At 46.4% G+C, this 19,158-nt stretch overlaps 1 protein-coding gene across 1 annotated transcript in view; it reads left to right on the plus strand.

The window, feature by feature from the left end:
• Nucleotides 1-19,158, plus strand: part of LOC147706835 (uncharacterized) — a 392,919-nt gene that overhangs the window by 369,790 nt on the left and 3,971 nt on the right. Inside the window, exons 7-8 of the mRNA XM_086925976.1 lie at nt 17,908-18,099; nt 18,868-18,967. Of these exons, the coding sequence (XP_086782102.1) occupies nt 17,908-18,099; nt 18,868-18,967 (292 nt within the window). The remainder of the gene's footprint in view (nt 1-17,907; nt 18,100-18,867; nt 18,968-19,158) is intronic.

Consider the following 19,158-nt stretch of genomic DNA (forward strand, 5'->3'; position numbering starts at 1 on the left):
GAAACACTTTGATCATGAGAACTAATCCTAGGTTCATGCCTAAGGTTCCCTCGGATTTCCACTTGAATGAACCGGTCATTCTGAAGGCGTTCTTCCCTCAACCTTCTACGCCAGCAGAAAGAGCATTGCATTCATTGGATGTGCAACGATGCTTGAAATTCTATTTAGAATGTACTAAAGGATTTCGAAAATCTTCACAATTATTTGCCGCCTTCTGAGGTCCTGGTAAGGGCCTTCCGCTATCCAAACAGGGTGTTTTGAGATGGATCACAAGTGCCATTCTACATTGTCACAAGGCTGCAGGAAAACCTCTAACTGGAAAGATCCGAGCACATTCCACAAGGTCCGTGGCTTCTTCAACAGCCCTCTACGCGGGAGTGCAGATTAAAGACATTTGCAGAGCTGCTACCTGGAGCAGCGTTCACACCTTTACCAAGCATTACTGCTTGGAATCCTTGCAACAAGATGATGCGGCAGTAGGACAGGCTGTCCTGAGGAACCTCTTCCACTGATGGTGAGCTTTCCTTTCTTTCCCACCTTCCGTCTTTCACATTTTGTATTTCATGTCATGTTGCCTATTGCTATAATTTATGATGCAAAATGTGATTATCTTGCCAACTTCTTGCTACTCTGATACAAAGCATGGGAATCTATGACAGTTCCAATACTGTGGTAAGAAAACAAGTTACTTACCTGTAACTTTAGTTCCCCAGTATTGGTAACTTTCATAGATTCCCATGCGCCCACCCGCCTCCCCGAGAAAGCTCAGCCTACAACAGATGTGGTGTCTAAGTACACAACGGCTACGAAAATCTGATGCTCTGAGGTTCCTTCAGGAAGGTTCTAAGGGGTGAGGCACTTCTGATTGGCTGATGCCAAAGTTTGGTCTCTTTTACACAAAGAGGGTGATATGCTACAAAAGGGAATGAGGCCTAGGCCTTTTTCCTTTGTCTTTTGTACCTACAGCTATGGTATTTTTGTTACAGAGGCTCCCATTCCGACGACGGGGAATGATATAAAGCATGGGAATCTATGAAAGTTACCAATACTGGGGAACTAAAGTTACAGGTAAGTAACTTGTTTTCTTACTGTATCAAAAGTTAGTTCAGTATTTGCATGCTCTGTCTGTAGATTTTAGAACATAGGTGCACAAGGTTTGCCACAGGATAGGGATCTAGTTGTTTTTCTTTAACAGGGAGTCTGAATTGATAGTAGTCAGCTCAAACTATTGGATAAACCACAGATTTGCTGAGGAAAAAAATATTTGACGAGTGGGTACCTTGTCCATATGGGTTTAGCAAAATGAATAGCTGTAGTTCATAAAATCAGAAGACCCTATAATTTATAGGCTTGCTCGCATATATATCAAAGTCTCACATTACAAAACGTTAACCACCTGTATGATTGCTTGAGCAGTTGCTTAAGTCACAGAGACTGGACATTTCATATTCAAGTCCGCGGAGTAGTAAATCAGAAAACATGTAAAATGATGACTTCTGATAACAAATGACCAGGGACTTGCTAGCAAGTCCCAGAACTGGAGTCCCACATTCATAAACACAGTTGACAAAACATCAAAACTCAGTACCACTTTTCCATCGCAAGCATGCAGCCAGCCGTTGTAATTGACCCATAACAGGTGTGTTGTAATGAGATGAAAGATTTTCAAGGGCAGAAATATATGTTTTTTTGGTAGTCTTGTGTGCTCGAGTGTGGTAAATATAAGTAAATTGTATGACCTTAACCCCTTCGCTGCGGCGGCAATTCCGCGCAGCGCTAAAGGGGCGGGGCGGCCGCGCGGCGGCCACATGCTGGTGACGGAGCCGCTTCGTCACTAGCCGCGGTTGAGCTATGCTGGTGACGAAGCGGTTCCGTCATGACCCGCCCCGCTCATTAGAACGCCCGCGCAGGCGCGAAATCAGCGCCGCGCAGGCGCGGCGGCTGGGCCATGACGGAACCGCTCCGTCATCAGCACAGCTCAACTGTAGCTGATGACGGAGCGGTTCCGTCATCAGCAGGGGAGGGGTTAAAGCAGTTCAAGCTTCTTAGCCTTCAAGTTAATTCCAAAAGGAAAATTCTAGCAGTGCTGTTTTCCAAAGACCCCTTTTCATTGCAGGCATTGGTATGGCACCAGCATATACCACTCCTGCATGTTTTGTCCAGGCATTAGTGCCTGGGAGTGTCTTCCAGAATACACGCAAATTTCTGTCAGAAGGCTTTATGCAAATTCTTTATTTGATGCCTAGTTGGAAGCAAGTCTTCTTTTATCTTCTCCTCCATGAACTTTCATAAAATATATCTTTCTAAAGACATAATTTGCACTGAAACTCTTACAACTAACCTTTATATATCGACCAGTGTAGGAAAGTAGAATCTGCTTGTATGGTTACCCCCACTCTATGCCTGGTGTTTATGCAGTTTAACTAGTCTGACTGGGATCCTGCTAACCGGGACCCAAATCTATGTGCTTTCTCCCCTAAATCGGCTATGGTAAGTACTTGGGTACACTCCAGAATGACTGCTGTTGTACCCTTATAAGTCCCTAGTATATGGAACCAAGGTACCCAGGGTTTATGTACACCAGGGCTCTCCCATGGGCTGATGCTTGTATTATGCCACCCAAGGGAGACCATTCAAGCTGTGACTCCAGGCCTGCCTTTGCAGCCTGTTTAAGCTGGTGCTAGCACCACTTATGATAGATACGTTTTCCTATATCTGAGGTCACTGCACTTAAAAACTGTCACCCCTAAGGCAGGCTTTTCAATCCTGAAGGCGGGGTGTTTGGTTCTAAGTGTGAGGGTGTCCCTACATGAGTGGGACACCCCTACAACCTTGGGAGTCCATTCTCCTGAGTCGTAAGTGCATCAGCCATTACAAGATAGAGTGGCCATTCATCATAATGCGATGACCATCTCTAAAGTGGCTGGTATGAACCCTGTTGTGTCTGGTATCAAACATGTAGGATTCATACCGCCACACCGGAAACGGTGTGGGAGGTATGATTCCATGCACTTTAAAGCTCTTCCGGGAGGCCCTCCGTTCTCCCTGTACCAGTCTTCTAGACTCGGATCGGACACTATAGCTGCTGCCTACCAGAGAGACCATTCTGTCCTGCTGCTGAGCCAAGCTCGAGCAGAGGAAGGCAGGACCATAGGTATCCTGTCACAGGGAGGTGTGACCACCTCCCAGACAGGACTTTGTGTATTTTGAAAGGGTGGGGGCACTTACCAGCGCCACTCAGTCTGCTTGAAGGGCACATTGGTGCATCTCCAGGTCAAACCAGCTCAGGGAGCTGTTGTCTCCCACTCTGGTGCAATCTGGACAAAGGACATGGGAGTATCCTCCCCACTGTCCGACCCCTCACTTGGGAGGGACCCCTGAATGGTCCCAACCCCATTCTTTACGTACTTAAGGGCTTATCTGTGAGTGGGTCCCGCTCCATACAGGATCCTTCCAAGGTCTGTGGAGATCTCAGACACCTGCAGGGAATTCCCACGGACTCAGATAGGCTCAGCAACACAGGTGGTGGTTCTTTAATTCCCTCGAGGCCTGCACTGTTTTTTCACCGAGTTTGAGGCCATAATCCCTCATTGGAACCGAACCCTGTGCATTGCGTCTACTTGCCGTTACCAAGGCTTCTCATCCAGGGGATACTCATCAATAGTCATAATCTATGAATGATCCCTGCCCACGTGCGGGATCCCGGAGTATATAGAATGAATATATATATATATAATATTATTTATTCGAGGCATATGAGCTGCAGATTGCACACCATGCATAGATCGCCACCTAGTGTTGGGCCCGGATGTTTGCAGTTTGTTGTTGTCCTGAAAAGTTCTTTCGAAGTCACGAGATAGGTGACTCCTCCTTAGGACCCCAGAATGTGTTTTTCTGCTATCGGGCTCGGATGTGTTTCCTGCGCTCCAGTTTGGTACAGATTTTCCTTCGGCGTGCAATCCTCACCCAGTTCGACGGTATTATTTCGATCGCGCTACATTTTACGATTCTCTATCACTTCGAAGTCTTTGATGCCGGTCGTCGACGAAGGCCTTCGGGGCTACCTAGGACCTACTTTCTTGCTCATGGAAAGAACGCCATTCAAAAAGTGGCCTCAATGTGGGTCGAAGTTTCCCCACACCGATCTACATGAGATGTGCAACCTTTGCCTTTCACCGGAGCACAAGGCCAAAGACTGTTAGGCGTGTACCTCATTCCGCTCCAAGAAAAAAATTCGGGACCGACTAGCCCGGTGAACTATGGCTCGCTCGTCCGCTTCGATCCCCAACGACATTTTCGAAGATGGCTTTGACGTACCAGAACAACAGCATGCCGAAGAGAGTATCGGATCCTCAGATGCTGAAGACTCCGTCATCACTCCAGCTCAACGGGTCGTAAGTAGGATAGTCAACCCCAACCCTTTCTTGACACCCTCAAAAAAGGCTTCGGTCACACCGTCACCTTCGGGCCCGGGTGCACACCGAGACACTGCTTCCCACGCCCCGCCTTCGGGCCCGGCAAAGAAGCCCACTAAGCCTCCAGGCGGCTCAGGCTTGACCCAACCTATTCCCGGTGCCAATCCTATACCGACACCGAAGAAGAAGCTGTCTTCCTCTACAACGCCGACCATTCCTCCGACACCTTAGCACACAGTGCCGAAGACTGGCAGTGGCTCGTTGATGCCGAAACCGCACTCAGAGCAGAGTAAAAAACCGCCCACAGCGCCAGATTCACACGCGTCGGGAGCCGAAAAAACACCCAGAACTGAAAAAACAGGTTCCGGTAAAAGACATTGCAAAAAGGTACACTCCTAAGCCAAAAGACTCGACACCAGCCACTGACCCGGTGCCGAAAAAAACCTACGGAGCCGAAAACTTTGACGCCGAAGGATTTGCCCCACTCAGAAGAACCTTTTACACCAGATCCCAATCGGAAAACTCATGTAAAGGATCCTAAAACTAGATAATGGACTCTCAGCTCCAAGACAAGACCACTTGAGGCGCCAGCACCTCCTCCCCCTCCAAAGAAGAAGGACATTGCAACCTCTCCATTAAGGGGCCCTTCTCCACCACCTCCCTATATTGTTCCTCCTTCTACACGTCCTCCATTAAGGGTCCCTTCTCCACCACCTCCCTATATTGTTCCTCCTCCTACACCTCCTCCACCACATTATTCACCTACGCCATCTACTAATCCAGATGATGTAGACACAGATTCTGACGACATAGGTGGGGTGCACACGACCCAGTAGGCACCAATAGTCCCCCTCAGTCACCTAATCCATGGGATGATTACAACACCCCTGATGTGCCTTACGTCCCACAAGATGATGTATACCCTTCCAAACCTTCCCCCCCCAGAGGACACTATAGGGTTTAACCTACTAGTCCAAAGGGCTGCACAATATCATGGGGTGGACTTACACACCGAGGCAGTGGAGAAAGATTTCCTACTAGACACTTTTTTGATATTACACAAAGGTCGACTGCCATTTTACCAATGCTTAAGGGTGTCATCAAGCTCTCAAAAGATTTTCAAGGATCCTGTCAGGGCTAGGGTCCTTAATCCTAGCATTGAGAAAAAATATAAATCTGCCCCTGCAGACCCAGTTTATATTAAAGGTCCAGCACAATTAGATTCTCTAGTAGTGCCTAATGCACGTAAACGTGCTAATTCCCAGACATCAGGTGAGGCCTCACCACCAGACAAAGAATCTAAGCTCCTTGACGCCTCCGGCAAGTGAACAACGGCACAAGCAGCTAACATCTGGCGCATTGCCAACACATAATCGTTACTGGCATGATATGACAGGGCACATTACGATGAACTAGAGTCCATAATGCAGCACCTACCAGACAAATACAAAAACAGGGCTAATTAACTTATACAGGAAGGTAAAAATATCACTAATACTTCCTTTTGTTGTGTCCTAGACGCTGCAGATACCGCCTCAAGGGCAATCAATACCAGTACCCTACTACGTAGACATGCCTGGCTACGTATTTCAGGTTTTAAACCTGAGGTACAAAACTCCATCCTCAATCAGCAATTTGATGAGACACATTTATTGGGCCCAAATGTTGACGTGTCTTTAGAGAAAATGAAAAAAGACACCGATACAGCAAAATCAATGGGAGCCTTGCAGCAGCAAGCTCCCACACATTCCTTTTGTCGCTCATCATACAGAGGCAACACAAGAGGCTACTCCTCAGAAAGTCCCTCCACTTCCTACAAAACCCCTGGTCAATCCACATTCACTAAGGGCTACAAGAGAGGGGGTTACAGGGTTAACAGCAAAGGCAGAGGCAAAAACAACTCCCGCTCTGCCTCTACCCCTACCCAATGACTTTCCTCCCTTTCCCCACCTACATTCCACTCCTGTGGGGGGAAGACTTCAACAATTCCTGCCTGCATCATCATCACATCAGACAGGCGGGTGCGACAAATTATTCAGTCAGGTTACTGTCTAGAACTAACATTTACCCCCCCAAACATACCACCCAAACAGCGTCCAATGTCACAAGAACATCTATCACTGTTAAAGCAAGAAGTAGTATCCCTGCTAGAAAAAAGTGCAATAGAACCAGTTCCTCTGCACCAGCAAAACAAGTGGGTTTACTGTCTATATTTTCTGATTCCAAAGAAGGACGGCTCTCTAAGGCCTATTTTTGACCTCAGACCGCTCAACATGTACATACAGTCAGACCATTATCACATGGTCACACTCCAACAAGTCCTTCAGCTCCTGCTGCAAAACAACTTCCTGGCTACTCTAGATCTCAAGGACGCATGCTTCCACATTCCCATTCACAAGGCTCACAGGAAGTATCTCAGATTTGTAATAGACGGGCAGCACTATCAATTGAAAGTACTCCCATTCGGAGCCACAACAGCACCAAGAGTATTCACCAAGTGCTTAGCAGTAATGGCAGCGCATCTACGAAGACAGCACATCCATGTTTTCCCGTACCTCGACGACTGGCTCATAAGTCGGCTCATAAAATCAATGCGTGAAACACTCATGCCACCATCCAACTGCTCCACATCTTGGGGTTCACAATAAACCACACCAAGTCTCATCTACAGCCATCCAAAATACAACAGTACCTCGGTGCCACAATAAACACCTCAACAGTGCTTAGTTGTCCCACTCCAGCAAGGATAGCCAGCATGCAACGTCTTCTAACAAAGTTCCAGCTACAACACTCCCAGCACGAGTGTTCATGCAACTCATAAGGATGATGGCCTCTTGCATCTTCATAGTACCCCATGCAAGACTTCAGATGCGTCTGCTACAAGAGTGCTTATCACGTCAATGGAACCAGGCTCAAGGTCACTTAACAGACCGAGTGTTGGTAGACGGTCAGACTCATCGCTCTCTGCAGTGGTGGAACACCAAAAACCTTTCCAATGGATGACCTTTCCTCGAGCCAGTTCCTCAGATATTCTTGACTGCGGACGCAACGCTCTCCGGCTGGGGAGACCACCTACTGCAACACACCATGCAAGGCAGGTGGACACCGCAACAAAGATTACTCCACATCAATCATCTGGAGTTACTAGTAATATTCCTAGCACTAAAAGCTTTCCACAAACAAGTAGCAAACAAAGCTGTGTTAGTCCGCACAGACATGACAGCAATATACTACATACAAAAGCAGGGAGGCAACTCTCAACTAGCACAGGACATATGGAGGTGGGCTATACCTCAAAACATATTCCTCCTAGCCCAGCATGTTCCAGGAGTACAAAATACTATAGCGGATCTGTTAAGTCGTCAAACGCAACAGACCCACGAGTGGGAACTTCATATGCAAGTTCTTCAACCATTCTTTCAGATGTGGGGACACACACGAAAACGCAAAATGCCCAAGTTTCGCCGCCAGATATGCACACCCACTGTCAAAAGGCAATGCGATATGGATGAATTGGTCAAACAGAATTGCGTACGCTTTTCCACCTCTACCACTCATGCTACTAGTAGTGCGCAAACTACAGCAGCATTCTCAGACCCTCATCCTAGTTGCTTCAACGTGGGCCAGACAACCATGGTACACCACACTGCTACAACTGTCTGTAGTACCGCACCAAAAACTGCACCTGTCTCCACACCTTAACACAGAACCGTGGAGAGATCAAAAATCCCAGACCCAGCTCAGCTCAACCTTGCGATCTGGCTTCTGAAGTCCTAGAATTTGGATATCTGAACCTTCCTTCAGACTGCATGAATGTCATTCATAGTGCCTGCCATTAAAGCCTTTATGGAAGGTCTTAAAAGAATAATTCCTCCCAGAGTACCACCTTCGCCTGTGTGGAATTTAAATGTTGTTTTCACACGGTTAATAGGACCTCCCTTTGAAGCTTTACACAGATGTGAATTACAATTTTTAACATGGAAAGTTGCTTTCCTAGTAGCCATTACTTCTCTGCGGAGAGTTAGTGAACTACAAGCACTAACCATCTAAGAACCCTTCTTGCAAATGCATCAAAATAAGGTAGTTCTACGTACTAATCCAAAATTCCTGCCCAAGGTCATTTCTCCATTCCATCTCAATCTATCTGTGGAACTGCCAGTTTTCTTCTCGCAACCACAATCAGTAGCAGAAAGAGCGCTTGACACATTAGATGTTAAAAGAGCATTGCTATACTACATAGAAAGGACACAACCTTTTCGTAAGACAATACAACTTTTTTTGTCTTTCTCACCACCACACAAGGGTAATCTCATTTCAAAATCTAGGATAGCTAGATGGATTGTCAAACGCATACAGATTTGTTACCACAAAGCTCAACATACGTTATCTGTTCCTCCTAAAGCCCATTCTACAAGGAAAATGGGGGTTTCAATGGCATTTTTAGGGAACATTCCCCTAGATGACATCTGCGGAGCAGCTACATGGTCTACACCGCACACATTCACAAAACACTATTGTGTAGATGTGCAAACAAAGCAACAAGTTAATGTGAGCCAGGCTGTTCTCAAAACATTATTCCAAACAACTGCAACAGATAGGGGTGGTTGCCGCTAAGAGTGGGTACTGCTATACAATCTATGCATAGTGTGCTTTCTGCAGCTCATATGCCACGAACGGAAAATGCTACTTACCAGTATGCATCTGTTCTTGGCATGTAGAGCTGCAGAGTTGCACACGCCCACCTGCCTCCCCGGCTACCCTGGTCTGTTCCAGTATTATCTTAATTAGATACAAACTACATGGGCACCCTTCCTTTTCTTGCAACGCTCCATCATTTCCCTAATGGCGAAAAACAATCTTGTAATGGAGCCGATGCCCATGCGCAATGCGGTCCTAAGGAGGAGTCTCCTATCTTGTGACTTCCAAAGAACTTTTCAGGACAACAACAAACTGCAAACATCCGGGCCCAACACTAGGTGGCGATCTATGCATAGTGTGCAACTCTGCAGCTCTACATGCCAAGAACAGATGCATACTGGTAAGTAGCATTTTCCATATATATATATATATAATATATATATATATATACATATACACATGTGAAACATATATATGCTGCCTAAAAATGTTTCCAACATGGCAAATGTGCCGAAATTATATACCTTTGCATTGTAAGAAACAATACCCTCCTAGCCCATAAAGAAAAGAGGACTTGCACTGAAAAGTTGCATACAGCAATGCTTTATTGCCACAAGGAAAACTTGTAATTGCAGGCAGTTGCCTGTAGGCTGCATAGCTTGGCAAAAATGAAACAAAGAAAAAACTGACACCTTGCCTTTAAGACTTGCAAGGGTTAGGGTACTGTGCCTTTAAGACCTGCAGGAGAACCTCTGCTCCTATCATGCACCACAGGTGGCAGTTAGGTCAGTTCTTTTTTCCGACTCCTTCTGAGAGGATCCTGGAGTTTGAGCTCTTCAGTTTTTGACTGAAAATTGATATATTTGATATTTTCTCTAAAAATTCGAAATTTCTTGATTCCTTGAGGTTTATTCTACTGTTTGTTTGGGTTTTTCCCAAAAATGTGCCAGTCAAAGCCTGCTTCATTTCGGAAATGTCCTTCCTGTGGAAAGAAAATTGCACTGTCAGACCCACACTCGGTGTGTATTGTGTGTCTTCATTCTACACACGATCCTGACCAGTGTTACCATTGCCAGAACTTTTCTAAAAAGACTCTGCGTGACAGAGCGTATCAAGCTTCATGCCCAGGTGGAGAAGGATAGAAGCCATCATGGAGGTGGCCATGGAGAAATCAGAGCCCCCTCTTCCAGCAAGCAACATCAAAATCATCGTCGTTCCTCCTCCTCTGAGTCCGGGAAGAAGTAGGTGACTGAATGTTTGCCGCCGAGATCGCCGTCGAAGAGGCCGAGGCACTCTTCAGGGTTGAGGGACAAGTCATCGCCTAGACGTCGAGACCCTCCACCGCACTAAGTCTGCGTCTAGTAGACACAGCACTTCAGGCGCGAAGGCTGTGGGTCCAAAGTGACATGTTCATGCCCAGTCAATGTCGAGGCTGACGTGCAGGCATTCTCCACCACCCTCGAGAGTGTCGGCGTCTGGAGAATCACCGGCGAAGACCAGAGTGTCGACGTCGAAAGCGTTGTCCAGGTCACAGCATTCGACATCTAGAAGATCGGCGTCATCAAGATGCCATGTGAGGTCGAGGTCCCCCCATCACTGCGGGCTGTCGACGTTGAGACAAAAGTCGAGGACTTGGCGGTGTTCTCGCAGCAGATCGCCGCATAGATCGAGGGTGACGCAACCCTTATCAACGTCGAGGCGTTAGACGTCGAGCGACAATACTGCAGCAGTCACTTAGGTGGTCCAGCATAGGTCAATGTCGAGATCCCAATCGACGTCAAGAGCCCCTTCATCATCTCCAGAGGCCTCTCCTAGAGCTGGCGAAAAACAGGTTTTCGATCTGTCGCCACCGTGGCTGAAGGACGTCAGAGGGACAGTCGACCGAAGAAGTCCGGGTTCGGACTACTCGCAGTCATACTTACCCTCTAGGACCTCAAGAAACCCTGAGAGTGTTGCTCCCGAAAAACCTTCAGAGTCTCCTTCCAAACGCCCATGGTCTCTTTCCACACGCCGATCACGTTCAAGGAGTCGTCACAGCTTGCGCCACGAACCTACACATAAGCGGAGGCGCAGAAGTTCATTCACCTTGGGTTCTTCTACTAGGTCATCGGTTCAAGACTACTCGCCAACCCTTTCATCTACTCCAAAAAAGTACATGGCTTCAGACCAAGACCCCTTGTTCCTTAGAGCTGATCCTCCGGCGGATTGAGTCATTGTGGCAACCGCCAGAAAAGCACACTCCGCAGCCTCAACAGCTTCAGTACCTCCAGAAAAGGACAGTAAGCAAATGGACTCTGGCAGCACGAAGATGTGTGGCACGTCCACATCATCTATGAAAATAGCAAGTGCATCAGCCCTTCTAGAGAGCTACGACAGGTCTCTTTAGGATTCCCTGGGTCGGTTTACTAAGCAGCTGCCCAAAGAGGATCAGTACGAGGGAGAGGGGTCCCAGAATGTAGTGTTATATACAGCAAATTAATTCTTACTGTGAATTAGGGCCATATAAAAACAAATCTGCAAGTAGACATTGTTATTTAATCACAATGTATCGACCAAAATGTATTATATACAAAAAATCATATCCATTTCATTACAATTGGTGCCCCAGAAGGAAAGGGTTGGGAGGGTGTCAGTGAAAGGAGGAGTGCAAGGTTTGAGGGTAGTGACACAATATCGGTCAAGAGACTTTATTAAACAATTATATAGACCTGACTTATGAGAAAACCAGATGAATAAAAACATGAACAACTTAAAGTTCAAATCAAAAACGCCAAGCTTCCTAGGATTACAGTAAATAGCACGTTGAGGGTGGAAGCTGGTAAGTGGACAGATTGTCGACGTTTCGATCCACAACAACGTAAGCAGTAATGGAGCCTTACAGGGGGGGTCTTCCTCAGGCGGCGTGGTGTCTAAAAACTCATACTGTGCATTCACCCAGGTCCTAGTGACTATTTTGGGTATACCCCCTTTTTGTACGTGCCCAAAGAAGATCGACAGGACTTCCAAGAGATCCTGCAGGAGGGTAGCTTATTAGCAAACCAGGTCATCAGCGCTGCTGCAGACGCCTCCGACCTTGCAGCGCATGGCTATGCACATAGCATCTGCTCGCGGCGCTCAGAATGGATGGCGCCTCACAGGTCTTAAGCCGGAAGCCCCAAAAAAGGATTCTCAATCTACCTTACAACGGCTCCTCCTTATTCGGCTCTCACGCTGATGAGTAAATTACAAAGATGAAGACTGAGCTGGACACGGTCAAAGCAGTTGGACTAGAGAAGCGGAAGGAGTTTTGCAAACCCTTTTGTCAATACGACACGTGCCCCTTCCAGCAGAGGTTTCAAACCCCTCGATGGTCCTCCCAAAACCAGCACAGGTCTCAGTTCAAACAGAAGCGTCCTAGTAGAGGAAGGGGGAACAACAAACAGCAGACATCCTCCAAGCAACCTCCAAAGTATTGAGGCATTGCTTCCTCCACACCCGTTCGCCACTCCGGTAGGAGGGAGCATTGTTTTTCATCTGGAAGAGTGGGAATCCATAAAAAGAGACAGATGGGTGCTGAGTATTGTGCAGCATGGTTACTTACTGAGGGTCAAGTCCCCTCCCCCGCAAGTTCCTCCACAATTGAAGAGCCTTCCGCAACAACGCAAACTACTGTTACAAAGCGAGGTGTATACCCTTCTGTCCAAGAAAGCCACAGAAAAGGTCCCTCTTCTCCAACGAAACCAAGGGGTGTACTCACAGTACTTCCTGGTCTAAAAACGAGGAGTAGCCAAAGAGTACAGTCCTATCCTCGACCTGCGCCTGCTGAACAGGTTTATAAGAAGAGAAAAATTTTGGATGCTAGCCCTGCACCAGATATTCCCGCATCTTCCACAGGGGGACTGGATGTGTGCCATCGACCTGCAGGACACATACTTTCACATTCCTGTTTCAGTGAAGCATTGCAGATTCGTCAAGTTCCAGGTGTCTCAGCAGCACTATCAGTAACGAGTACTTCCGTTCGGGCTCAAATCCGCCCCCCGAATGTACTCCAAGTGCGTGGCGGTGGTAGCTGTGTTCCTCCGCAAGCGGAAAATCTTAGTCTATCCCTACCTAGACGATTGGCTCCTAAAAATTTCCACACCTTCACTACTTCAGAGCCATCTCACCTACTGTCTTCTACACTCCCTAGGGTTGTAGGTCAACTACAAGAAGGCAGTCCTCAACCCTACACAGAAGATGCATTACTTGGGCGCTTCCCTGGACACCGCAAGGGCAAGCGTGTGCCCTTCGGAATAGAGGTTGTCATCAATGCTGATCAAGTGCCGTGCTCTTCTCAGTGCTCCACATCCAACAGCAAGGCAGGTGTCATCGCTGCTGGGGTCGATGGCCTCCTGCATTTTCATTGTGCCCAATGCCAAACTTCACATGCGGCCTCTGAAGCAGTCCCTGGAAGATCCGGGGAATCGGCGGTCAGGCCGTTGAAGATCGGGTGCGTCTTCCTCAGGCTGCCAAAGACTCCATCAAATGGTGGATGAAACGATGTAACCTTCTTCAGGGGATTCCTTTTCATCAAGTCCTCCCTACCCAAACTATTGCTACGGATGCCTCACTGCAGGGTTGAGGAGCTCCCATGGGCCAGCTTCAGGTACAAGGTCTCTGGTCCGAGACGGAGCGCAATTATCACATCAAATTCCTGGATCTAAGACAGGTCATCTGCCTCTCAAGTTTCTCTCCAGTCCAGTTCCATTCAGATTCAGACAGACAACACAACTACAATGTACTATCTGAACAAGTAGGGATGCACCAGGTCGCGGGTCCTGTCTCTGGAGTCCCAGACCATATGGAAGTGGCTTCTGGCGCGGAGTCTCACGATCGTAGCTGTTCACCTTCCAGGGACCTTGAACATACATGCGGATGTTCTCAGCAGAAACTTCGTAGAAGCAAACTATTGGGTGCTAAATGACGAAGTCGTTCAGGACATTTTTCGGCCTTGGGGAGTGCCAAATATAGATCTATTCGCAGACGCAGCAAATTCAAAATGCCCCGTCTTCGCGTCCAGATTCCGACGAGGATCACGGGGGAATGCACTTTTGATCAGATGGTTGCAGACATTGCTGTACGCTTTTCCACCGCTCCCTCTGATACTGGCGGTCATACAGAAGTTTTACAAGACCAGCACCAGAATGATCCTGATAGCTCAGGAGTGGCCGCGCCAGTGGTGGTACCCGGATCTTCTACAGCTATCCGAGGCCCCACACCAGAGGCTTCCCTGCCACCCGGACCTGCTGACCAAGAACGAAGGGCGGGGATTTCATCCCAACCTTTCGTCTCTGCGATTGACAGCATGGCTCCTGAGGTCATCCAGTACGGACACTTAGACCTCTCAGCAGACTGTATGAGTATTCTCAAGGAAGCAAAAAGACCCTCCACCAGGAAATCTTATGCTTTCAAATGGAAGAGATTTTACTTGTGGTGTAAGGATAACCCTTATGATCCGATCACGGGTCAGGAGCAAGTAGTTCTTCCCTACCTATTGTACTTGGAAAAGTCCGGCCTGCAATATTCCTCCATCAGAGTTCACCTGGCTGCAATTACGTCTTACAGGAAGTCTCCGGACCAAGGTTCATTCTTTCAAATGCCAGTAGTCAAGGACTCACTGGAGGGACTCGGAAAGGTTTATCCTCCATTAAGATCTCCTTCTCCGCCTTGGGAACTTAACATTGTTCTTACTAAACTGATGGGTGCTCCTTTCGAGCCTATTCATAAGGCGTCTTTGCAGCATTTGACCTAGAAGGCTGCTTTTTTAGTAGCCATCACTTCATCCCGCAGGGTGAGCGAGATTCAGGCACTGTGCTGTAAGGAGCCTTATACTGTATTTCATGCCAATAGTGTGGTGTTATGTACTCATCCGAGCTTCCTTCCCAAGGTAGTTTCGGATTTTCACATTAATCAGGTTATTACTCTACCACTTTTTTTCCTATACCATCGACTACCCCTGAGAGATCAATACATTCTTTAGATCTCCGGAGAGTACTGAAATTTTATCTGGCTAAGACTCACACACTTAGAAAATCTGACCGGCTCTTCATTAACTATGGTTCCACTAACACCGGTCTATCTGCATCTAAAAGATCCATTTCTCAATGGATTGTCTCTTGTATAGCTTTATCCTACCAGTTAGCTAACAAGACATTACAAGGCTGACCTAAAGCACACACTGCCAGAGGGAAAGCATCTACCACAGCTCTCCTTCGTAATGTTCCAATGCCTGAAATTTGTAAGGCAGCAACATGGGGATCGGTACATACCTTCACAAGCCATTACTGTTTAGATTCTGATGCACAGGCCGATGCCCAGGTTTGGCTGGCCTCTTTGCGGAATTCGTTTGCCTGATTGCAATTTCAATGTAATGATTTTTTCATGTTCTATATACTCTGTTGCTTGACCGTGAGGTACTGGGTGTGGGCTTGCTACTCTATTCATAGATTATGACTATTGATTAGTATCCCCTGGATGGGAAGGATTAGTTACTTACCTGTAATCCTAGTTCTCATCCAGGGGTATACTCATCAAAGTCATAAGCGACCCTCCCTCCTCCCCAGACGAGCAGTACTGGAGTTATTCTATATTAATTGCTTTTCTACTCCGGTGTCTTTACAGACTGCACCGTCCAAAAGAACTGACCTAACTGTCACCTGTGGTGCATGATGGGAGCAGAGGGTCTACTGCAGGTCTTAAAGGCACAGTACCCTAACCCTTGGAAGCCTTAAAGGCAAGGTGTCCGTTTTTTCTTTGTTTCATTATTGCTCTGCTATGCAGCCTACAGGCAACTGCCTGCAGTTACAAGTTTTCTTTGTGGCAATAAAGCATTGCTGTATGCAACTTTTCATTGCATGTCTCCTTTTCCTTATGGGCTAGGAGGGTGGTGTTTCTTACTATGCAAACGGATATAATTTCTGCATTTTTGCCATGTTGGAAATATTTTTAGGCTGCATGTATATGTTTCGCATATGTATGTGTATGTATAGATATATATATACACTCTGGGATCCCGCACGTGGGCGGGGACTCTCTTCACCAGAGATCTTCGGGCTCCATGAAGCTCCAGCTTCGAGCATCTCCTAATACCAAGATCTTCATCCTCAGCACATCTCTTGCACTGTGGGCCTGCATCTTCGGTGAGCTGCTCGAGGTCCTCTTGCGACGCCTATTCCAACTTCCCTGTGCGTAGTGAGTCACTTGGACCTTGCTGGTCCCAACAATGCACCCTTTACGCTTACCTCGTTGTTTGCAGTTGCCGAGGCATGGTGGTGCTCCCAACAGACACTGACCCCTCAGCTCTCGAGATCCAACGTGGGACAGCTCTTGAACGGCTCTTGGTCTTCCTCAGCGTCGCCTGGTCCACACAGGTGCAGCTCCAAGGTCAACGTCGACTCTCCTGCATCTCCTAACATCGGTGGGCATTTGTCTTCCTTGACTCCTGGCCACTCCTGGGTGGCATAGACTCTGTCCCCTCTGCTTGCAGGTACCGCTCATCTTGAATCCTCCTTTGGGTTCCACCGGACACTTCCACCTTCCTCTTCAGCAGCCTCTTCCTGAAGTCCTCCTTTGGGTTTGACAGCGATTTCCGACTGCACTTTGCACCTATGACCCTGGCTTCCCTGGTGTAGGTATCCTGGTTCCTAGGGTATCCACAGGTGGGTTGGCTCTTCAACCTTCTATCTTCCACTGGGTTTAATCAGGGTCCACTAGGAAGGGTCCTTATGTAAAATTGCAATCACAACGTACCTCTTGACATGAATTGAACACACGGTCGTGTTTCCACTATGCACACGACCTCTGTGGGGGTTCCTGGGTACTAACCTCGGGTGGTTCCTTGGGTATCCAGCACTTCTATGTTTTCTGGGTCCAGTCTTTACTTGAGTCATGATTCGCATCCCTCAATTTTAGTATATGATTTGGTCTCCCCCCTGGCAACCATTGTGTATTTGTGCTACTTACCTGTTTTCTATGCAAAGTGTTAAGTACATTGTGTTACATCTCCGGGTAGGAGATATGGTTATGTGCTAGGAGTGTCCTATAATAAATAAGTATTTTTATAAATACATTGTGTGGTTCTTTTTTACTTAACATATACCAATAAGATTAAGTTCTGGTAAAACAAGCAGCTTTACACTCCTTGTGGACTAAGCCCGAAGGCTGCTCTACACAGCTACCACTTACAAAGCTTTCTAAGGTTGTCTAAGACCGCTAAAATCACAAGAGTTTTCTGGATTGGTGCAGGGTGCTACACTTACATAAGTGAGCACCATCTACTAAGCCAGCCTCCTTAAGCCAGTGTTTAATTTTCAAGGATGGTTCATTTCCACTAGCAGCTGGAAGGCACGTCTGGCTGGTGTTTATGCTGGTTTGGGGTAATTCTGAAATGACACAAATGTGATGCAATAGCATAGTCCGTTTTATCTTTCCTGTCTAACACTGTGATAAATGGCAAACTAATAAACGAATCAATAATACTCGAACCATGAAGTATTTGTTCAGTAACTCTAATGGAGCATATTCACACTGCTGCCGGTCCGCAAGACACATTGGAAATGTCAACAAGATGACTCATTGCAGCCTTCTTTTGCAGGTGAAATGGCTACATGCGTGATTTTTCTGAATTCCCTCGTTCCTTTATCAACTTATTTGCACTGCAGTCAGATTCTCATTACAGCTATGTTCTGCACAGTTAACCTTGCCATGCACAATTAGAAGTGCTCTAAGTAAACATGCGTGTCCATGTTCAGCCTCGTATTATCTGAGGTTGCTTAAAACTGGCTGTATCACCCAGTTCATGATGTCCTTCCTGACGTGATTAATTTGTTCAACCTAGGAGTCAAATGCCAAAGAGAAGTCAAAGGCGGAACGTACAGTGTCCACACATTTTTCTTCTAAATCGGACGTCTTAGCTGCAGAACTTTACATATATTTTGATGCAGGAAGTCACTGGTGTCGAGAATGCAACATTGTCTGTGGGACTATGTTTGATTTTCTCACACACATGCACAACAGGAAGCACCGACAGGTATGTATACATATTTTTTTTCGGTTTAAGAATGCATTACATTTCCATAAGTAGAAATGGTTCTTTGGTGTATGTTTTCAGACAGAACTATTAGCTCTGCTTTACATCTAGATTATAACAATCTCTTAAAGATCAGCAATTCTGCACGTTCTTCATGCCATTTTAAGTTACTGTATTTACTAAACTGTTACGTATTTGCACCAGTTTGTAATTAAGCTACCAAGGCTATCACCTGGGAACAGAGTGGTCGATCTTGGTGTAGCTAGTACATATGACAGCTCGATTCTGCTGCTTCAGCCACTTGGACATCCTTGTATTTTGCAAGGTGCCGATTGTAGCGCATTGGCAGACAGGAAAAATGCTCAAATGCGTGCATTAAAGCATTTTAAAGTGAGTTGCAAATTCTCATATGAGATGAGTTTTGGAATGTTTGCTCAAAACTACAGATGAGAGCATAAGTGCTATTCTTTCTCTCATTCGTCGAGCATAGTAATTTGAAGAAAACGTAAATGGAATTCTACATTTTATAGAGACATTTCTAGAACTTGCATTTGTTAAGTTTATATTTTTATTTATTTTTTACTTTTCACTAGGTTATTTTGTTATCACCTTTGTAGGGGGTGGATATTGTGGGAAAAATATAGGGTGTGTTTTGTAAACTCCTAAAAATATTTATTGTTGCTTCAAGTAAGTAATATGTAAATCATTTCTATATGTATTTTCAATGTTCTGGTATGAGCCTGTATACTTCTGTCACTGTGCAAATAGACCCTGGATCCTTACAAGCGACCATGGGCTGCAGACATCCAAGATGAAAACAAGAAAGATGAAGTCAAACACCCTAAAAAAGTTCTGGTCCCAGCTGCAGGTGTGTGCCCAACCTTCCATTAAAGTTGCGTTCCTTTGTGTAAATGTAAATTATTGTGAGAAATAAAAGTATTTTGTGGCATAGAACAAAATGAAACCCCTTTCTACTGCATGGTAGTAATTACGTAAAACTATGCCTGCTTCTTTAAACTTTTGTCTTTGTTAAACGTTCTTGAATGACCTATCCCTTTC

The sequence above is a fragment of the Lissotriton vulgaris genome, chromosome 6 (genome assembly GCF_964263255.1).
Source record: "Lissotriton vulgaris chromosome 6, aLisVul1.2, whole genome shotgun sequence".
Lineage (NCBI taxonomy): Eukaryota > Metazoa > Chordata > Amphibia > Caudata > Salamandridae > Lissotriton > Lissotriton vulgaris.